The 21084-nt window shown below is 40.8% G+C and overlaps 2 protein-coding genes across 2 annotated transcripts in view; both read left to right on the top strand.

Moving 5' to 3' along the window:
- Positions 1 to 3711: 3711 nt before the first annotated feature.
- Positions 3712 to 10577, top strand: LOC129025074 (X antigen family member 2). Its single transcript, XM_054472539.1, has 5 exons — positions 3712 to 3906; positions 4911 to 4999; positions 5471 to 5576; positions 7445 to 7570; positions 10466 to 10577. Exons 2-5 carry the CDS (start codon positions 4919 to 4921, stop codon positions 10486 to 10488), a joined length of 336 nt encoding a protein of 111 aa, XP_054328514.1. The 5' UTR covers positions 3712 to 3906; positions 4911 to 4918; the 3' UTR covers positions 10489 to 10577.
- Positions 10578 to 16957: 6380 nt separating this feature from the next.
- LOC129024866 (X antigen family member 3-like) overlaps positions 16958 to 21084 on the top strand; it is a 52939-nt gene continuing 48812 nt past the window's right edge. The window contains exons 1-2 of the mRNA XM_054472138.1: positions 16958 to 17038; positions 17509 to 17611. Of these exons, the coding sequence (XP_054328113.1) occupies positions 16958 to 17038; positions 17509 to 17611 (184 nt within the window). The remainder of the gene's footprint in view (positions 17039 to 17508; positions 17612 to 21084) is intronic.

A 21084-nucleotide genomic window follows, 5' to 3' on the forward strand; every position in this document is an offset into this window, starting at 1 on the left:
GTGAAGTGTTACTTGGACAGACAAAAAATCACATGCAAAAGGGACAGAAAGTACATGTGACCTCTTGTCCTCTTGATATCATGAGGAGGCTTTGTTTGGGCTGCAGCATAGCTGAATGTCATGAATTGCATCCATTCACGGGGACCTCCCTGTGAATGCACAGGGACCTCCATTTCCCTATTGTGCTCCCATTTTATGAGGCAAATAGGGGAGTTGCACTTAACATGGTAGGTAGTAAATAATTTGACCTCAACCAACAAGCAATCTGAAGAGCTCAGGTGACAGTGTTTACTATGGTACTCTGAAAACTGCCAGCTGCTCAGAATCTGTAGACTTTGTCCCACCCACCCACGGTCCTGTGGAAATCTAAGTTTGTTCATATTCCAGTGCTTGGAGGATGGGAAGGTCGCCCACTCACAGGTAGATGGGCTGTGTTGGCCTCAGCTCCAACTTCTCCTTTAGCAGCCCTCAGAGTTGCTAGCGTCATGTATCAGGCAAGTCTTCTTGCCTCTAAAGAGTTTCTCATACTTTCTGCTGCTTCCCGTGAGTGTCACAAGGGCTACTTCACAACTTGCTCCCATCCCAATCCAATTATGATCCTTTGAACTCATCCAGCTGGACCAAGGTCACCTGCCATGGGAATAACAGGAGGAAGCTCAAATTTGGGAGGAAGTTAAAACCTGCCCTTTGAAGCTGGAGTGTGTCCACTCAGGAATCATTAAAATCCAGGTCCTTGTGAAGCACATCCATCCAGCCATCTGATGGCATGACTTTGACCATTTGCTAATTAGATGCTCACAGAAAATCTAAACCCAGATGTCACTATCTCTCATTCTTTGAACATTTCTGAGTGCACTATACTAAAAACCAGAGTTAATAATGGAAAAATGAAAGTAAAATTTAGTAATGACAATGTCCTTGCCAATAAAAAATGAAAAGGATAACAGATAAACTAAATAATAGTTTATGACAGCCCTCACTCCTTAAATAAACTTTGAGAACTACAATGACTACTCAAGCCACTTTTTGGAGAGAGAGATTGAGGAATCTCTTTTTTCCTACTCAGGGTATTTCCTTAAAAGGAGTGCAGCTGTGGCCAGGCACGGTGGCTCACACCTGTAATCCCAGCACTTTGGGAGGCTGAGATGGGCGGATCACTTGAGGTCAGGAGTTCGAGACCAGCCTGGCCCACATGGTGAAGCCCCGTCTGTACTAAAAATACAAAAATTAGCCGGGCGTAGTGGCACGTGCCTATAATGCCAGCTACTTGCGAGGCTGAAGCAGGAGAAACACTTGAACCTGGGGGGCAGATATTGCAGTGAGCCAAAGATCGCGCCACTGCACTCCAGTCTGGGTAACAGAGCGAGACTCCGTCTCAAAAGAAAAAAAAAAAAAAGAAGCTCAACTAGATGGAATATATAGATGTCAGTTCAACAATATATCCTAATTTATTTATAAAAGGCTACATTCTGATCAGGGCTCCCTTCCTATCCTTCCCTTCCATATGCTATTCCCCACATTAAACTGCTAGGTAATATAAAAGTAATAAGAACAGGAGTCATGGACACAGTTTACTGTCTACATTAATGAGAGTTTATATTCCACTGGCTTCATTTTCATAATTTTACTAATACAGGAATCTCTTACCAAGGAAAATAGAAGTTTCAAAAAAACTTTATTGTTCTTTCCAGCAATTGCCTGAAAGATCCATCAACTCCTCAATAAAAAGTGTCAAATGACGTTTTTCAATCCCAAAACTCTTTGAACCCCTTGCCTAAAAAGTCTTGTTGTGTCCACCAATCCTAAATCATTATCATTCCTACCCAATTCTAACCAAACCATCCCCCACTTTAAAATACCCACTTTATACCGGACATGAAAAGCAGAACAAATATACCCAAAGCCCTTCCACATCTGACATACTAGTGCCTCTGTGGAGGTTGTGCTCTACCTTATAGCTTTATTTAAATAATGTCAGCGCTGTCTTATGAACAGGTTATTTGGCTGATATTTGGGGAGTAGAGTATATGATGAGCATAGTCACCACTGCTGTACATCATATCACAATAGACTAAGTCTAAATCCTAGGACCAATGTTGTATTAGTCCGTTCTCATGCTGCTATAAGGACATACCTGAGAGTGGGTAATTTATAAAGGAAAGAGGTTTAATTGACTCATAGTTCTGCAGGGCTGGGGAGGCCTCTGGAAACTTAACAATCATGGAAGAAGTGGAAGCAAACACATCCTTCTTCACATGGCAGCAGGAGAGAGAAGAATGAGCAAAAGGGGAAAAGCCCCTTATAAAACCATTAGATCTTGTGAAAACTTACTCACTATCAGGGGAACAGCATGAAGGTAACCACCCCCATGATTACATTACCTCCCACAGGGTCCTTTCCATGACATGTGGGGATTATGGGAACTACAATTCAAGGAGAGATATGGGTGGGGACAGAGTCAAACCACATCATATGTATGGATATTTCTGAACCATACACTATCTGAATGACCTACAGGTATATTCAGGGAAATCAGTTACCAGTCCAGAGATTAAAATGTGCAATAATACAACCTAAAAAAGGAAGAAGTGTGAATTTATTTAGTCTACAGAAGTGGTTCTATTCATTGGTAGCATGGCAGAAAACCTCAGACCAGAGAAGGAAATGATTAATCAAAGCATGAATAAAAATTGGCCAAGGTGGGAGGATCACTCGATCCCAGAAATTGAGACCAGCCTGGACAACGTAGTGAGATTCTGTCTCTAAGTAAATAAATAAAATAGCTGGGCATGGTGGCACACACCTGTAGTCCCAACTACTTGAGAGGCTGCATCTTGAGTATTGCTTATGCCCAGAAGATCCAGGCTGCAGTGAGGTAAAGTCATGCCATTGCCCTCCAGCCAGGGCGACAAAGTAACACCCTGTCTGGAAAAAAAAAAGAAAAGCATGTATAAATATAGACATTAAAATAATTTATTTCTGTCACAAGAGGTCTTTCTGAGACACATCAACCACTAAGGGTGACATGGGACTCTCTGTTCCCAAAGTTTCTGGATGCATGAGAATGGTAAGACAAGAGAGAGAGAGAAAAATATATCTCTTAAGTCCCTTTCTTTCTACTACAAACATACTGGGGATTCTGGTTTGGGGACAGTGGGAAAACCCTGGCTGGCCTTGCATGTGCCTGACTCAGTGTGAACGCCCCTTGCTGCCCAAGTCCCTTGTTGCCCATGCGCCTTACTGTCTGCCTTCTGTCCCAGCAAAGCTGTGCAAAGAGACATCGTGACTTCCTTCTGTCTTGCCGACTGGGAGTCAGCCAGTAGGTCTGCAGATCAGTAGTCCTAGAAGTTTGAGTGTGAGTGAGTGTGAGGAGGAGCCTGCGGGCACGGTCCATGGCATCCTAGGTGGAAGGGCTTTGAGGTCCCCGTCCTTCTAACACGTAGCGATGCAGCCATGGCCTGGCTGTGGTGGGGGTGCCGAACAAGGGAGGAAGAAGGACCATAGATGGGAGGAGGGTCAGGTAAACAAGCAGTGAGTTTTGAAGGGGTAAACTATTTGTGGTATTTGAGTCCCCGAGGCATATGAAACTGCTTACAGACGATGCATTCCAGAGTCCTCAGTGGGAACCAGGGAGGGGACGGAGGACTGCGTGACGTGGGATGGGGTGGGGCGAGGCGGGGCACTTCAGCACACAAGGCAGGTACCGACTTCAGTGTGCATGTTCCTTGGACACCTGCCTCAGTGTGCATGTTCACTGGGCATCTTCCCTTCGACCCCTTTGCCCACGAGGTGACCGCTGGGGAGCTGTGAGAGTGTGAGGGTCACGTTCCAGCCATCTGGACTCTTTCTCTCCTAACTGAGACGCAGCCTATAGGTCCACAGGCCAGTCCTCCCAGGAATTGAAATGTGAGTGAATGTGAGGAGGAGTGAGCGGGCTTCCAGAGGGTCAGGCGGCGTGGTCTGTGGCCTCAAAGGGTAAAGAGCCTCTAGGTCATAAGGAAGGTGGGCCCCGGAGTGAAGGGGAGCCAGATGAAGATGGGGTGAATGCTCGGGGTGCTGTTGGAGGTATCTGAGTCCCGAAAGTGCCTGGAACTCCCAATGGGACAGATTCCAGACTTCTTGGTAGGGACCCAGGAATGAGCTGTGTAAGCGGTAAGAAAGGGGCCTGGGAAGTGGGAATGCTATGAGCTGGTGACTGCGACCCCGAGGTCTGTAGAGCTCCGGGTAGAAATGTCCAGTGAGGAGCGTCCAGCGAGGTGTCACAACTTCTCAACTCCACCCTGGAGGTTCGAATGGGTGGGACTGTGCTTTCCAACAAAACTTTTTTTTTTTTTAATAGTTCTATATTACCTTTTTATTTTTTTATTTTCTGTTTTTTTAAACTTGTACATAATTACATTTAATTGCTCTATCTTCTTGCCTCATGGCTCTTTGTTTTTTTGTTTTGTTTTGTTTTGTTTTTTATTATTATTATACTTTAAGTTTTAAGGTACATGTGCACAATGTGCAGGTTAGTTACTAATCCAATGAAACTTTGATTTTAGGGAGGGAAATCGTCCAAACAAATGGGTGTGTGACGAAAGCCGTGGTCACTGCAGTTTTAATTCTCTAGCTGTGTAAACTTAAATGTCTCCACTATGGAGAATCCAACTGTGAAACCAAATCTCATTGGAAATATCCTGTATCTTTTGCCAGGAGCATTAAGACATTGCTCTGCTAGATTGCCCAACTTAAGTGGCTTTGCAAGCATTCGATTCAGAAGATGTACACACTTCTAGTTGCCCTGGGACTTACTTTCAAATTATTTCCAAACTTTTTTAAAAACTGAAATTTAACATTTGGCCATGAAAGTGGTCAAATATAGCTATCCTCTCAAACACACTTTCCCAATCACAGTATTCTGTTTGCAGAGTGAAATATGAGTTGGCGAGGAAGATCAACATATAGGCCTAGGCCAAGAAGAAGTTTACAGCCTCCTGAGTTGATTGGGGCTATGCTTGTGAGTGCTTTAATACTTTGATATTTTTTATTAGCAGAAATTTCTTTTGTGATAGTGTTGTTGAACTAGTATAGATACACTGATAAAGGTCTTCCATGTTGATAAAAATGATCATGCATCTCATGAAGGAAAGACTAATCCAAGAGTATTACAATCTGGTTTTGCCTGCATGGATAATCTTGTGTTCCTCACCATGACTTCCTCCTCATGCTTACTGATAACAGATTGCACACATCCATCCCAACATGGATTAAAATGGCTTCCAAAGCCTTTGAGGGTAACTGTCTTAGAGTAACCTCTCTTTGGGAAGAGTAACTTTGTGAAGAATAAGTATATGGAACAGTGTTGGAGAAGTGTCTTTAGACTTACTTATGATTAGAAATACCTGTGTATTCTGTATATTTGTATTATTGACATGTATTAATAACAAAACTTTTTATCTGCACACATACTGCCTCCCCTTTGTCCCAGGAACCCAGTGACGAAGAGCCTAAAGAAGAGAAACCACTCACTAAAAGTCAGGATCCTACACCTGATCAGAAGAGAGAAGATGATCAGGGTGCAGCTGAGATTCAAGGTGCTGGGAAAGGAAAGAAATAATGCCTATAGGGGGAAGGAGGCCTATGTGTGCATCATGCCTTATGCCATGACCAGTAATAGGAGGAAAGAAAACATTAGAAAAGGATCTCAAACATTTGCTCAAAGTAGGCTGGAAAAGTGAAGAGTATAGTTTGCAGCTTCAGGCAGTCCCTGGATATAATAAATCTTCTCTTTTTTTCAAGATTTATTTTGTATGCTTGAAAATACATCCCTTGTTAAATCAGATGAAACTGTTTAATTTGATGTATCAAAATGTACATTATTTCACTTGATAAATTTGATCTTCTTAGAATGTTGCTGTATGATTGGCTCAGCTATGGTGTCCACAGTGTTATAAGCACCCTTTTATAGCATATACAGTGCCAAGTCACCCTACCTTATAACACCCTGAATAAAGCCCATTTGCATAGGGATATTAGCCCTATTTTATAAAAAGGAAATAGTCACTCAGAGATTGAGGCTTATCAAGAACGCTTGAGTCATGGAGACAGAATTCATATTACGTTCCAAGGTCTGTGTTCTTCCTAACATCTACGTTGTTAGAAAACGTGAATTATTTTGCTTAAAACGCTTAATACTCGAATGTGTCTGTACTGTAAGGTACTTGAGTATTGGCTCAGGAGAAAACAAATTCAGTGAATCAGGGTAGCAAATCCGGAAAAGGGCTCAATGAATGACAGCCACTGTTCCCTTTGATCAATATTTTTGACAGTATGTTTGGTAAAAGGTGGATAATTCAGGACACTGGCATACAGGTAGGTATATTAGTATGTTTTTTAAGGAACTTTTAAAAGTTGCCTAAATACTTTTATAGTTAGAAAACTCAAAGTATGATAAAACTATCATGAAGCAGAAATTGTGTCCTCAACAGATAGCATTTTCAAGCTAAAGTTGACAGAATTTGGACCATGGATTATTTTAGCAATTCACGGTTAAGAGGTTTCCAGAATATGACTGTCAACAACACTCATTACTTTCTTTCACTCAATTTCCTGAACTCTCATGGGAAAACTGTGATTTTTTTTCCTCTTATTTTTGGTACTATATTCTCAATGGGATTTATTTATGAAAAGTTACATTTAGGGCCTTTGGACCTAAGCATAATTTTAATTAATTTTAACCAAATAATTTTCAAATTACCTCAACAAGATATGGTTGTCACAATTGTAAGTTTTTGTCATAAGCCCAGGAATACATTGATATAGTCTTTCAGAAAATTATCTTTGAGTTATTATTAAAATGCTATTCATACAGCAAACTTCAGATATCTTACATAGTTGATACTCATTGTTTATAATGCACACTGGCAAAGTATAGGAAATGAGGGTGTAGTGTGATTTATCCTTAGATTTCATTTTAAATTAGATTTCAGGCCGGGTACATTGGCTCACACCTGTAATCCCAGCACTTTGGAAGGCCGAGGCTGGTGGGTCCCTTGAGCCTGAGAGTTAGGAACTAGCCTGGGCAACATGGGGAAACACCACAAAATTTTCTCTGCCAAAAAAATACAAAAATTAGCCTTGGTGGTGGCATGTGCCTATAGTCTCAGCCTCTCGCAAGGCTGAGACAGAGGAATCACTTGAGCTCAGGAGGCCAGGGCTGCAGTCACCTGTAACTGCACCCCTGTACTCCAGCCTGGATGACAGAGTGAAACCCTGTATTAAAAAACAAATAAAATAGGAATTCATAATACAGGAAAACAAAGGTGTGACAGCTTTGCATCACATTTATTATCACACTAGCCTACAGGCTTTTATGTCATAACTCTGTGGAATAGAATATTATTACTTCCTTATTTATACTTCAGGTTTTTCTACTCAAGTTCATAACCGTTGTATTTTTTAGTGCCTGACCTGGAAGCGGATCTCCAGGAGCTGTGTCAGACAAAGACTGGGGATGAATGTGAAGATGGTACTAATATCAAGGGGAAGATTCTACCAAAAGCAGAGCACTTTGAAATGCCAGAAGCAGGTGTGTTGTTCATTAAGACACAAAGTTATGTGATTTCTATTTTTTACAATATTATACTTTTGATCATAGAGAGATAAATTACTGCCACTTTAATAACAGTGTTCAAATACACACTTTCTTTGAAAGGTAGTTCAGATCCCAAATGCCTGACTGCAAGACTTAAATGCTCTCAGATACAGACACAAATTGGGTCAAAGCCACATTGAATCATCAAATATGACAGCATTTTCTTACTTCTGAGTATAACTAACAGCTAACAATTTTCAAATTCTTTTCTAATTTCTGCTTTTAACAAATACATAATGCATTTGTAATACCAGACTGTGTGAAATATGCTGAGCACTGAAGGAGATTCTAGTAGCAGCTCTATGACAATTTGTGAGAATCTGGACAAATTCCATAAATTCTACACCCATCTTTGCTGTTGTTGAAAATGATGAATGCAGATCAAATGTATTAAAATCCGTTTCAATGCTGATTTCTGCATGCTCTGGTTCTGTTGGAGAGAATAGAAAGGTATTCCGATTCCCATGATTTGTTTTTCCTAACAATCAGCTTCAGTCCAATTACAATATCTGAGCTGAGATTTCATTGCTCCTAAGAAAATGAGCAGGCACTCTGCTTGATGTTTGTTTTCCAGTATGGAGACCTGAATCAGTGTTCTTGGATTTTGTCAAATTCTGAATTATCTGGCTCTTAAAAAATAATTGCATTTTAAAGCCTTCCCACCGTGAAGCCTTGAATGACTGAATAATAAAATGGCAAGAGACAGTCTACTTTCTGTGGCTGATGAAGTAGGGAGAATGCATGTAGGTCAGTGATGCTCGAGGTGGGTGTAAGATGCCTGTGCTAAGCATGCTTTTTGCTCTCCTGTCAGTCTTCATGAGCTACTGTGTGTAATAAAGACACACATGATATAATCACCTCTAACCATATCATAGGTTACATATTACAGGTTTCTGCCTTGAGACATCAGATGATAGGACTTAAAGTTCAAAGGCTATAATGTACTAATTCTTGAGTAGTCAACATAAGTATATTTTACACATTTTTTTTTTTATAAATTGCTGACTGTTAATTAGAAGAACTTCTGAATTTAAAGGAAGAACTTCATGTTTAGGGAAGAAATTACCTAAATGTTTTACTCTGCACTGCTGAACCATTCCATTAAACTATTTACATTAAAAGATAGTTTTCAGGAGCCGATTGAACAAGCCTCAGTTGTATTCTTAGGAAGATCATAGCCTTAAATGCACATCTTATTAGAATAGATAGCAAATTACATGATAAAATAATAATCAATATAATAATAAAAGAGCAACAGAATAAACCTAATGGAAAAGGAAAGAGGTACTTAATAACAGACAGGTACGAACCTGGAGTTTGGATTAGGAAAACTAATCCAAAAGTAATACATTTAACACATTGTTTATTTTAAAAATAGCTATGAATAGACTATCTGTTTCCCCAGTCTTGAAGAAAATGGGAAAAGCACAATACAGAATATGAAGAAGACACAGATATTGAATATATAGTATAACTGAAAGTAAATACATTCTTTTGTTTTGTTTTGTTTTGCTTTTGAGACAGAGTCTCGCTCTGTTGCCCAGGCTGGAGTGCGGCAGCATGATCTCGGCTGACTGCAACCTCCGCTTCCCGGGTTCAAGTGATTCTCCTGCCTCAGCTGAGTAGCTGGGAGTATAGGCACGCACCACCATGCCTGGCTATTTTTTGTATTTTTAGTAGAGACGAGGTTTCGCCATGTTTGACAAGCTGTTCTCGAACTCCTGACCTCAGGTGATCCACTTGCCTTGGCCTCTGAAAGTGCTGGGATTACAGATGTGAGCCACCACGCCCAGCTGAAAGTGAATACATTCTTAAACTCCAGTATTTTCAGAATATAGATGAAATGGTTGATAAGCTAGGAATGCATGCATTATTAAATATATCCCAGTAGTACCTGAATATCTATTCATCACAAAGACTGTGCATGAACTTGTGAAATTTGCTAGTTGTCCCTTGATAATATTTACTTTTAGAAATAAATATTTAGTTATTCTAGATGTCTTCCTCTACGTCTCCATTTCCCTTTCCATTTCTTTTTTTGTGCCATACTGTTCATGATATATACCTCTTTCATATTTTGATATCAATAATGATAATAATAGATTAAAAGCAATGCGATCATATAATTAATTATACAAAGGAGAATTTTTTCAAGTGTAAAAAGAGATATTTGTATTAACATCAGGACTATAGGTGAAAACTGGGGACAGATGTTTACCATACCTTAATATCTACAGAAGGGTAAACTAACCCAAAGCAACATTTTTGCACTTTGGCACAATAGAGGAAAAAACAAATGCAATACTGTCCTTTCTATTCACCACACATATGCAGCTCCTAATGTGACATTAACTCTTTTCTTAAAAGATAGTTTTCATACTATTTCCAGGAGCCTATTAGACATCCAGACCATAGTTTTAAGCCAAAATATTAAATTATACATTTTTAATAAATTCCTTTGTTTCTTAGTTTTTTTGTGTGTGTTGGTTATATTTTTAGTAAAATTATACACAATTTTTGCTTTATACATTGAATCCCTTTTTAAGAGGTTCACTTGATTTAATGTGTTCTGACCTCGGACTGTCTTTTGGTTTCCTTGTAGCACTAGAAAGCAGGGTGTGTTTAAAAAATATTAATAATGTATATGTTTGGAAGTTTATCTCCAAAGTCTCCACAGAGGTCTAATTGAACGTAAGCCAGAGGGTGACTCTTGGGCTTATGGTCTTAGTCCACTGTATGAAACAAAAACTTTGGTGTCATTTGCATATCTTAATGTGATCTAAATACAGTTCTGCTAGTAATGTTCCACCTGTTATGTTTCTATTACAGGTGAAGGGAAATCACAGGTTTAAAGGAAGATAAGCTGAAACAACACAAACTGTTTTTATATTAGATATTTTACTTTAAAATATCTTAATAAAGTTTTAAGCTTTTCTCCAAAGAAGTCTTGCACATCTTCTGTTAATTTCTTTTTTTCTTTCTTTCTTTCTTTTTTTTTTTTTTAGATGGAATTTTGCTCTGTCGCCAGGCTGGAGTGCAGTGGCATGATCTCAGCTCACTGCAACCTTCGCCTCCTGGGTTCAAGCAATTCTCCTGCCTCAGACTCCTGAGTAGCTGGGACTACAGGCGCGTTCCACCACACCTGGCTAATTTTTGTATTTTTAGTAGAGATGGGGTTTCACCATGTTGGCCAGGATGGTCTCAATCTCCTGACCTCGTGATCTGCCTGCTTGGCCTCCCAAAGTGCTGGGATTACAAGCATGAGCCACCGTGCCCAGCCTCTTCTGTTAATTTCATTCCCAGGTATTTTGATGCTATTGAGAATTGTGGCCAGGTGCAATGGCTCACACCTGTAATCCCAGTACCTTGGGATGCTGAGGTAGGAGGATTGCTAGAGCTCAGGAAAGTGACACCAGTCTGGGGAACATAGGAACCCCTCTCTACTACAATGAATGAATGAATGAATATAACTATAGTCCCAGCTACTCTGGAGGCATAGGTGGGAGGATCCCTTGAGCCCAGGTGGTCGAGGATGCTGGTAGTCATGTTCATGCCACTGCAACTCCAACCTCCATGACAGAGCAAGACTCTGTTTCAAAAAAAAAGTATCATTTTTGATATTTTGTATTCTGAGTTAGCTGATACACAAGTGTGGCATGGTGAAATGTGTATTTGGTCATTGACTGTGCTTACTGGCATACAACTCCTACAAAGTGATGTCTTTTTGAATGCTAGTGAGTTGACCGATGTCTGACAGCCCCTAGGAGCTCTAGGATGAGGAATTAGAGGGTTGGGACTTTGAGCCCCATGCCCAAACTTCAGGGAAGGTTGGGGCTGAAGGTTAAGTTGTTCACCAATGGCAAGCCAACATTTTAATCAGTCATGCCTACATAATGAAAACCTCCATGAAACCCAAAAGGACACGGTTCAGAGAGCTTCTGGCTAGCTGAACACATGGAGGGTAGCATGCCCGTAGAGGCCATGGAAACTCCCTGCCGCTCCCTACATACCTCACCCTATGTGTCTCCTCATCTGCATCTTTTCTAAGGGTGTTCCATTTGCCACAAAATATGTGAGAAGTCCCTAGGCTATGGAGCTGGATGAAAGAATTAGGGTCTAGGCAGAAGAAAGGGGAAAGCAACCAGGGCAACTTGCTGCAGCAAAATGACTTGGATCCTACCTGCACTGTCTCCTTACAGGCTATGGCATGAAATGCCCGTGGGATTCCATCCTGCCTCATACACACTGGCCTTGAGAGGGTGGGCAAGATATTATAATCTGTGAGGCAATGTCCCCATTTCTAAAGTAGAAATTAGAATATTTACACTAAATACTTGTTATGAAGAATAAATGAAATAACATATGGATTAGGCAATACACTGTAGATAAATTTGGTTTATAATATTTCTTTTCTTCTTTTAAAATTTCAATTTTTTTCATTCCCTTTGCCTTTACAACCACGTTTAGTAAGTAATAACTGCTCTTAAATTTCAAGTAGGGGTATCAAGTTACCTTTTTAAATGAATTTGACTTCTGAGACTTACTTAATTTAAATAAATATGTTAATTAAAAACCGGGGTAGCTGGTGTCAGACATGGCATCAATTCTAAAGTTGGTCTGTAAATAAACGCAGTCTGACAAGGCCAACCCTAAGTCAATGGAATGTGCCGAACACTGTGCCCTTTGCTGTGTGTGATGCTGTGAAGAATAAGTCCTTCTGGTCAGCCAACACCACACAACACAATAATGTGTCAAGTGTTCAAGCAGTCCACCTGTGGTGGCTAACAGGGCAGCAAGGATCACCACTGCAGTTGTTAGTTTGGCTTGTCACACATCCATAGATTTGACCAATAAGAAGATAATGAGCCTAAATGGGTCCAAATGGTTGATTGATTGCAGGCAAAGTAAAAGCAAGGTCAGCATTGTGTCAGCACTGTGTCCCTAGTCCCACAGTATGACACTGAATCGGAGGTATACAATGACAGAGCAGACGGTGGGTCTCTCTGCCTGTGAGGAGCCCACAGCTGTACCCTAAGGCAGTGAGCAGTTTTATACTCCACAGTTGTACCCTAAGATGAGGAAAGGCCCGTGCTTAATGGAAACTAGGGAAATGGATAAAGAATGGTCTCGTGTCAACCTCCAACCAGATAGGGAGCTGGTGAGAAAATACCTGTGGCAGCTCCCACCAGGCTGCCTATCTCACCTTGCAACAAAAGGAATCCAGGTATTCTTCCAACACTCAGGTTAGCCTGCAGTCTGGCTTTGCCTACGTGTCCTATGTGGTGACCTGCAAGATCTCCAAGACACCATGGCAGAGCCTTTGCCCTATAGTGTCTGACACAAAACCATATGTAAGGTGCCTAGAAACATACCATCTCCAATAATGACTCCTAAATAGAGGGGATGCTTTTCTGTTAGGGTCATTACAAAAGATTGATAATTTAATTCAACAGATATGCATTGATGACTGCCATGTTATAGGAAATGTCTTGGATGCTGGAAATGAGAAGACCAACAAACAATATGTGGTACTTGCTGTGGAGGCTGTCACACTGTTGGTAGGGGGAGGGGGGCACCTTTACAGAAGACCCTTAAACAGAAGAACAGCTGAAGTGCAAAGGAGAAACACAGGGAAGGGACCCAGGGGGATAAAAACAATAAATGTGGTGTCCAAGTAGCAGGAGTACAACAAGACAATTTCTCGAAAAGATAATTTCTCCATTGCCTTTGCGCCTTTTCTGAAAATCAGTTTATCATGTCTGTGAGTCCATTACTGGACTCCCTGCTGATCTGTTGATTTTTTCCCCAATACCACATTCTCTTGATTACTATAGAATTAACGTGACTCTTGATATTAGGTAGTGTGAGTTCCCCAAAGTTATACTTCAGAATGGTTTTGGCTGTTCTGGCTCATTTTCCTTTCTAGGTAACTTTGAAAATTTACTCCAATGAAGTCAGTTGTATAAGTTGAGGCAGTTTTCCTTTGAAGGGCAGCAGATAAACATGTTAGTAGCTACAGAAGGACATGGGAGAAGAAGGTGAGTTCCCCCTTAGCTTTGGGAATGATCCAATATAGGAGGAGCCATTGATGGTTCAGGAGAGGGGAGTGATCACTGTAGGAGCAAAGCCCCTGGGAAGGTGGGGGGTATGGATCCTGAGCTGAGGTGAGGGGCTGGCTTCAGTTAAGAGCATTGTATGTAGAAGGGCAACAGAGAATGCCAGGGCAGACACGGGTACACTGGGTTTGGGAACCTCTGATAATTCCCAGCAGATTGCTTCTGTCCTCTGAATGAATCACTATGTCTCAAAAATAAACAGTATTAATATAAAACTAACAGTCATACTGCTATAGGCTGAGTTGTCTCTGCTCAAAATTCATATCACGACCAGCCTTATTTTAATACTGTCTTTAGTACCATATAGGCTGAGTTGTGTCTGCTCAAAATTCATATGGTGAAGTCTGAACCCCTAGTGCCACAGAATGTAACTATATTTGAGATAGGTGGGGACTTTAAAGAGGTAATTAAGTGAAATGGGGTCATTAGAGTGGTCCTAAGGCAATTTGCCTGGTGCCCTTATAAGAAGAGGAAATGATGACACACACATGTACAGAGGGAGGACTAAGGCGGACACTGAGAGAAAACAGCGGACTACAAGGCAAGGAGGGAGGCCTTAGAAGAAACCAATTCTGCTGACGCCTTGATCTCAGACGTGTAGCCTCCAGAATTGTGACAAAATACATGTGTGTTGTTTAAGCCATCCGGTCGGTGGTAGTTTTTGATGGCAGCCTTAACAAACGAATACAAATACTTTTAATGCCCTTGTGGAGGTATTATCGTATCTATTTTATAAGCTAGCACTCCTGCTTCTTCTACTAATGTAATAACCATGTAATGATGTCTATATCTGAGCAACTGAGCAGTGATGAGAGAACTTCAAAACCTGAATTCATGACCAAGAGAGAATTACTTCTCACTTTCACTCTCATCCTGTTTCCAATACCATATTGCTCTCACTAAATGCCAAAACCCCTCCTCGATTTGAATGAGGCATTTTGTGAGAGTATTATAGTATTGGAAATCTCTTATCATGAAGTCATTTGTTATTAAATTATATGTGTTCAGCATCAGTAAAAAAATAGTACGGAAGAATAATCAAGTCTCATAAAATACACAGTTATCATGGAAATCATACTAGATTTGGAGTACAGTGAAATACGCCTGTTCAGGCAACTGCAGGAGACGTCTGCCAAATGTATCTGGCCCTTGAAGTCCTGAGGCAGATGATTAGTAGGAGAATCCTGAAGCCACTGCAAACACTCACACATTCATCATTCACACCTGCCGAAATATTCCAGCATTCACCATTCACACCTGCCCAAACGTTCCCACATTCACCATTCACACCTGCTTAAGCATTCTCATGTTCACCATTCACACCTGCCCAAACATTCCATTTACCATTCACACCTCCCAAGCATTTGCAGATTCACCATTCACACCTGCCCAAACATTCCCATATTGACCATTCACACCTTTGACCATTTTGGAGTGAAATAAGAAAATGACTTCTACTTCCCAAATCTTTTAAGAGGTGTATATTATTAGCATCACCTGGGAAGCTGCGGCACCCCCGCCCTCTGCAAGGGATCCTGGGACGGGTATTTATCAAGATTCTAGCAGTAGCCATACAAGGGAGAGCAGAAGAGTTGGGAGTGCCTGTTGTTCAAATGCTTGTGGAAATTATACCTGCCAGGGTTTTCCATGGTCTATGTTGTGAAAGAAGCTTCCTGGACAGTGAGGTTCATGTGGAGATGTTTCCATGGGCCCCCTGAGAATGGTTTGGCAAGAGAGAAAAAAAAGATCTCTTAAGTCATTTTCTTTCTACTAGAAATAGCCTGTGGATGTGGGTCTGCGGACAGCGGGAAACCCTGGCCGGCCCTGCATGTGCCTGACTCTGTGTGTACACCCCTTGTTGCCCATGTGCCCTGCTGTCAGATCAGTTGTCCCAGAAGTTTCAGTGTGAGTGACTGTGAGGAGAAGCCCGCAGGCGCAGTCTATAGCCTGCTAGGCAGAAGGGCCTTGAGGTTGTTGTCCTCCTAACAGGCAGCAATGCACCCCTTGGGGGTACCGGATAAGGGAAGAAGGAGGGCCATAGTGGGGAGGAGGGCCTGGTGAACATGGAGTGAGTTATGAAGGGGGACACTATTTGAGGTATTTGAATTCTTAGAGCATATGGAACTAACTGCCCAAAAAGGATGGATTCCAGAGTCCTTAGTGGATACCTTGGAGGAAGTGGAGGATGCAGCGAGGCAGGGTACCACAGCCTACAAGGCAGGCACCCATCTCACTGCGCATGCTCCTTGTACCTCAGTGAGCATGTTCACTGGGCATGGTCCAGTCGGCCCCTTCGACCACATGGTGAATGCCACGGAGCTGTGAGGGTGGGAGGGTGGCGGTCCTGTGGTCTACACTCTCCTCTACTGAGACACAGCTGGTAGGTGCGAAGGCCAGTCCCCCCAGGAGGTGTAGTGTGAGTGAGTGTGAGGAGGAGCCAGCAGACTTCCTGAGCTTCAGGCAGCCTAGTCCCTGGCCTTAGCGGGGGAAGGCCTTCGACGTCATGAGTAAGATGGACCACAGAGTGGAGGTAGCTCATGTGAAGATGGGGCGAGTGCTGAAGGTAATGTTGGAGGTATCTGAGTCCTGGAAGCCCCTGGAAACCCCAATAGAAGACAGATTCCAGACTTCTCGGTGGGGAACCAGGAAGGGGCAGCGTGGGTGGGAAGGAACAGGCCTGGGAACTGGGAATGCTGTGGGCTGGTGACCCAGGCCCCGAGGTCTGTAGAGTGCCCACATAGGTGTCCAGTGAGGAGTGGCCAGTGCTGTGGCAACTTCAACTCCCCCATGGATGTTCAAATGGGCTGGGTTGTGCATTTCAACAAAACTTGATTTTAGAGGGAAAATGGGCCTAGCTAACAGATGTGTAACGAAAGCTGTGTTCACTCCAATTTTAATTCTGTAGCTGTATTTTCCTATACATCTCCACTATGGAAAGTCCAGTTGTGAAACTAAACCTCATCAGAAATACCCTGTGTCTTTTGCCAGGAGCCTTAAGACACTGCTAATTTGACCACCTTAAGTGGCTTTGCAAGCATTTGATTCAGAAGGCACACACACTTAAACTTGCCCTGGGACTTACTTTCAAAGTATTTCCAAATTTTAATGCAGTTACAAGTTTACATATGGCGATGGAAGTGGTCAAATACAGCAATCCTCTCAAGTACACTTTCCCAATCACAGTATTCTGTTTGCAGAATGAAATATGAGTTGGCAAGGAAGATCAACATATAAGCCTAGACCAAGAGGAAGTTTACAGTTTCCTGAACTGATTGGGCTTATGCTCGTTAGTGCCTTAACATTCCATGTTTTCTGTTAGCAGAAATTTCTATTTGTGATAGTCTTGTTGAACTAGTGTATATATACTGATAAAGGTCTGCCATGCTGAAAAATGATCATGGCATCTCATGAAGGAAAGGCAAGTCCAAGAGGATTACATTCTGGTTTTGTGTGGATGAATTATCTTGTGTTCCCCAGATTTCACCCATGATTTCCTCCCCATGTTTATTCGTAACAGATTACACACATTCCTCCCAACATAAATTAAAATGGCTTCCAAAGCCCTTGAAGGTAACTGTCTTAGAGTATGACCTCCCTGTGGGAAGAGTAACTTTATGAAGAATAAGGATATGGAATAGTGTTGGAGAAATGTCTTTAGACTTATGATGAAAAATATGTATTCTGTATATTTATATTATTGACATATATTGATAACAGAACTTTCTAATCTGCATAAACACACACCCCTCGTCCCAGCAACCCAGTGATGAAGAGCCTCAAGAAGAGAAACCACCCACTGAAAGTCAAAATCCTACACATGGTCAGGAGAGAGAAGATCAGGGTGCTGCTGAGATTCAAGGTGCTAGGAAGGGAAAGAAAGAATGTCTATGGTGGCGGTGGGGGCAGAGGAGGCCTATATGTGCATCATGCATTATGCCATAAACAGTAACAGAAGAAAGAAAACATTAGAAAACGTTCTCAAACACTTGCTGAAATTTGGCTGGAAAAGTGAAGAGTGTAGTTTGCAGCTTCATGAAGTCCCTGGATGCAATGAATCTTCTCTTTTTTTTCGAGGTTTATTTTGCATGCTTGAAAATATTTAGTCCTTGCTAAATCAGATGAAACCATTTAATTTTATATATACAAATGTACATTATTTCACTAGTTTAATTTGATGTTCTTAGAATGTTGTTGTATGATTATCTCAGCCATGGTGTCAATGGTGTTGTAAGCACCCTTTAATAGCATGTAGAGTGCCAAGTAACCCTACCTTGTGACACCATGAATAAAGCCCATTTGCATAGGGATGTTAGCCCCACTTTATAAATAAGAAAACTGAGGCTTAGAGATTGAGGCTTACCAAGAACACTTGACTCATGGACAAAGAATTCAAATTACATTTCAAAGTTTGTATTTGTCCTACTGTCTATGTTATTAGAAAACATGACTGATTTTGCTTAAAATGCTTAATACTCGAATGTGCTTCTCCTGTAAGGTACTTCAGTATTGGCTCAGGAAAAGGCACAGTTCAGTGATACAGGATAGCAACTCCAGAAACGAGCTCAATCAAAGGAATACTGATCAAAGGAAATAGCCTCTGTTCCCTTCGATCAATATTTTTGACAGTATGTTTTGGAAAAGCTGGATAATTCAGGATACTGGCATACAGGTATATTACTATATTGGCTATATTAGTATGGTTTTTAAGGGACTTTTAAAAGTTGCTTCAATACTTTTATAATTAGACAGTTTAAAGTATAATAAGATTGTCATGAAACAGAAATTATTTCCTCAAAGGACCGCATTTTCAAGCTAAATACTGACCAAATTTGGGCCATGGATTATTTTAGCAATTCACTGTTAAGAGGTTTCCAGAATATGACTGTCAACAACGCCCATTAATTTCTTTGCACTCAGGTTCCCATACTCTCACTGAAGACAGTGATTTTGCTGTTATATTTGGTACTTTTTTCTTAATGGGATTCATTTATGGAAAGTTATATATAGGACCTTTGGACCTAAGCATAACTTTCATTAATTTTTACCCCAAAATTTTCAAGTTATCTAAACAGAGGATGGATGTCAGGGCTATAAGATTTGTCATAAACCTGCCACTATATTGATCTAATCCTTCAGAAAGTTACATTTAATTTATGATTAAAATGCTGTCCATGCAGCAGGCTTCAGATTTCCTAGATACCTGATACTTACTGTTTATAATACACAATGGTAAAGTATAGGAAATGGAGGTGTAGTGTGATTTACCCTCAGATTGTCATTTAAAATAAGATTTCATAATACAGGAAAACAAAGGCATGACATCTTTGCATCACATTTATTACCACAATAGCCTAGAGGATTTTATTTCCTAACACTGAGAAAAACAATATTATAATTTCCTTATTTATCATTCTTGTTTGCCTGCTTCAATTGATACCCTTTAGTATTTTTTAGTGCCTGACCTGGAAGCTGATCTCAAGGAGCTGTCTCAGTCAAAGAAGGGGAATGAATGGGGAGATGGTCCTGATGTCCAGGGGAAGATTCTGCCAAAATCAGATCAATTTAAAATGCCAGAAGGCGATATGCTATCCATTAAGATGCAAAATTATGTGCTTTCTGTTTTCCATAATATTATAATTTTGATAATACAAAGAGAGAACATTACTGCCCCTTTAAAAACAGAAAGCAGAGTTCAAATGCAGATTTACTTTGAAAGGTAGTTCAGACCCCAGATGCCCAACTGCAAGATTTAAACATTACCAGATGGAGACACAAATTGGGTCAAAGCTATATTGAATCATCAAATATTAAAGCGTTTTCTTCTGAGTATAACCAAGAAGCAGCATCATAAGTGGGCGCCATCTGTATTCTCTTTGTTGGACTTTGGTATCAAGGTTACACTAGCTTCATGAAATGAATTGGGATATAAAACCTCTTTCTACACTCTGGAACTGAAATCCCTGCAAGAGTGAATCACTTGGAGATAAGATTTCCCATGTGTGTTTGTTTCCAGATTGCATGTCTTTTTTTTGTTTGTTTGTTTGTTTTTGTTTTTTGTTTTTTTCAGCTTTGGGCACTACTTAAAAGAAAGACAGAAGGGGCGGCTCCAGGTTTCCATGCCTTTAAACTTTGTAAGGTGCCTCTCTTCCCTACAAAGATGCCTCTAATTATGCCGTCACTCTGAAAACTACCTGCTCCTGTTTCTGTACTGACATTAACCTCTGTATACAGCAAGTTAAAAGTTGCCACTCTATAATTTGCTTACGTAAGTTTTTTCAGAGATACATTCTTGCTAAATTTGCCCAGGCTGATCTTGAACTCTTGGACTCAAGCAATTCTCCCTCCTCGTCCTCCAAAAGTGCTGGGATTACAGGTGACAGCCACCTTGCCTGGCCTGCCTACCTGATTTTGATCTGTGATGTATGTTTTTGAATGGATTGACTACACCAAAGCTGTGAATAGTTAGGACGATAGCTGCATTTATTGAGTTCTTTAACGGAAATAATAACTCATATTTATAGATTGTCTAGTATCTGTTAACCAGTTATATGAGCTGTATTTCATTATTTCTGACCTCATTATTAAATCCACTAAAAAGGTGAGTCAGAGTTTTAATGTAAGAAACAGATATGGGGATTCAAGGTCTAAGTTCACAGTCTTTGTGCTTCCTGAAAGTAAATGCTTCTGAAAGTGTTGAATGCAGAACTGGTGTTGTGTATATTGACTTTAGTGGTAATCTGATGTTTTCATGTAAATCCATGGTAATATATAAAATACATATATTTTACCGTTTAACATAAAAGGGTTTGTTGTTCTCTTGAAGTATTTGTCAAAATGTGGCACATAAACCTAACACGGGTTCCCAGATGAAATCATTGTTATGAAAGCATTTTAAAAATTAATAATAACATACCTGTTTTACTGTGCAACAGAAAAAATATAATAAGAATACTAAATTCTTTTGGAATAGTTTGTGGGATGGAGAAAAGAACTGATGTCTCAATCCCCATGGAAAAATGCCACAACATCTCCTGCAAACACGTCCTTTCTTTAAATGATACAAGGCAGAGGGGGAGAAACACCAAACCTTTCTTTTTCTTCTGAGCCTGACAGTCACCACATCTCAATCACAAGCCCCTGCAGCTGCCTGGATACAGCCTGATACCCCTCTTCTTATACATAATACATGACTAACAACCCTGAGCTCCATTTATATCCTCACACCCAAAAGGATAATTCTCCAACAATGGAACAATGGGGCCTACTCAGAATCCACGCTGCTTAGGGAGGGGCAGGAGAATATACACAGCAATTATTTCTCCCTGTTACAAA

Source organism: Pongo pygmaeus, chromosome X (genome assembly GCF_028885625.2).
Source record: "Pongo pygmaeus isolate AG05252 chromosome X, NHGRI_mPonPyg2-v2.0_pri, whole genome shotgun sequence".
In the NCBI taxonomy this organism is placed as follows: Eukaryota; Metazoa; Chordata; class Mammalia; order Primates; family Hominidae; genus Pongo; species Pongo pygmaeus.

Coding starts and splice junctions, on each gene's coding strand:
- LOC129025074 (XM_054472539.1), top strand. CDS start 4,919: ATGAGTTGGCGAGGAAGATCAACATATAGGCCTAGGCCAAGAAGAAGT. Junction 5,000..5,470: donor AGTTGATTGGGGCTATGCTT/GTGAGTGCTTTA, acceptor CCTTTGTCCCAG/GAACCCAGTGACGAAGAGCC. Junction 7,571..10,465: donor CTTTGAAATGCCAGAAGCAG/GTGTGTTGTTCA, acceptor TTTCTATTACAG/GTGAAGGGAAATCACAGGTT.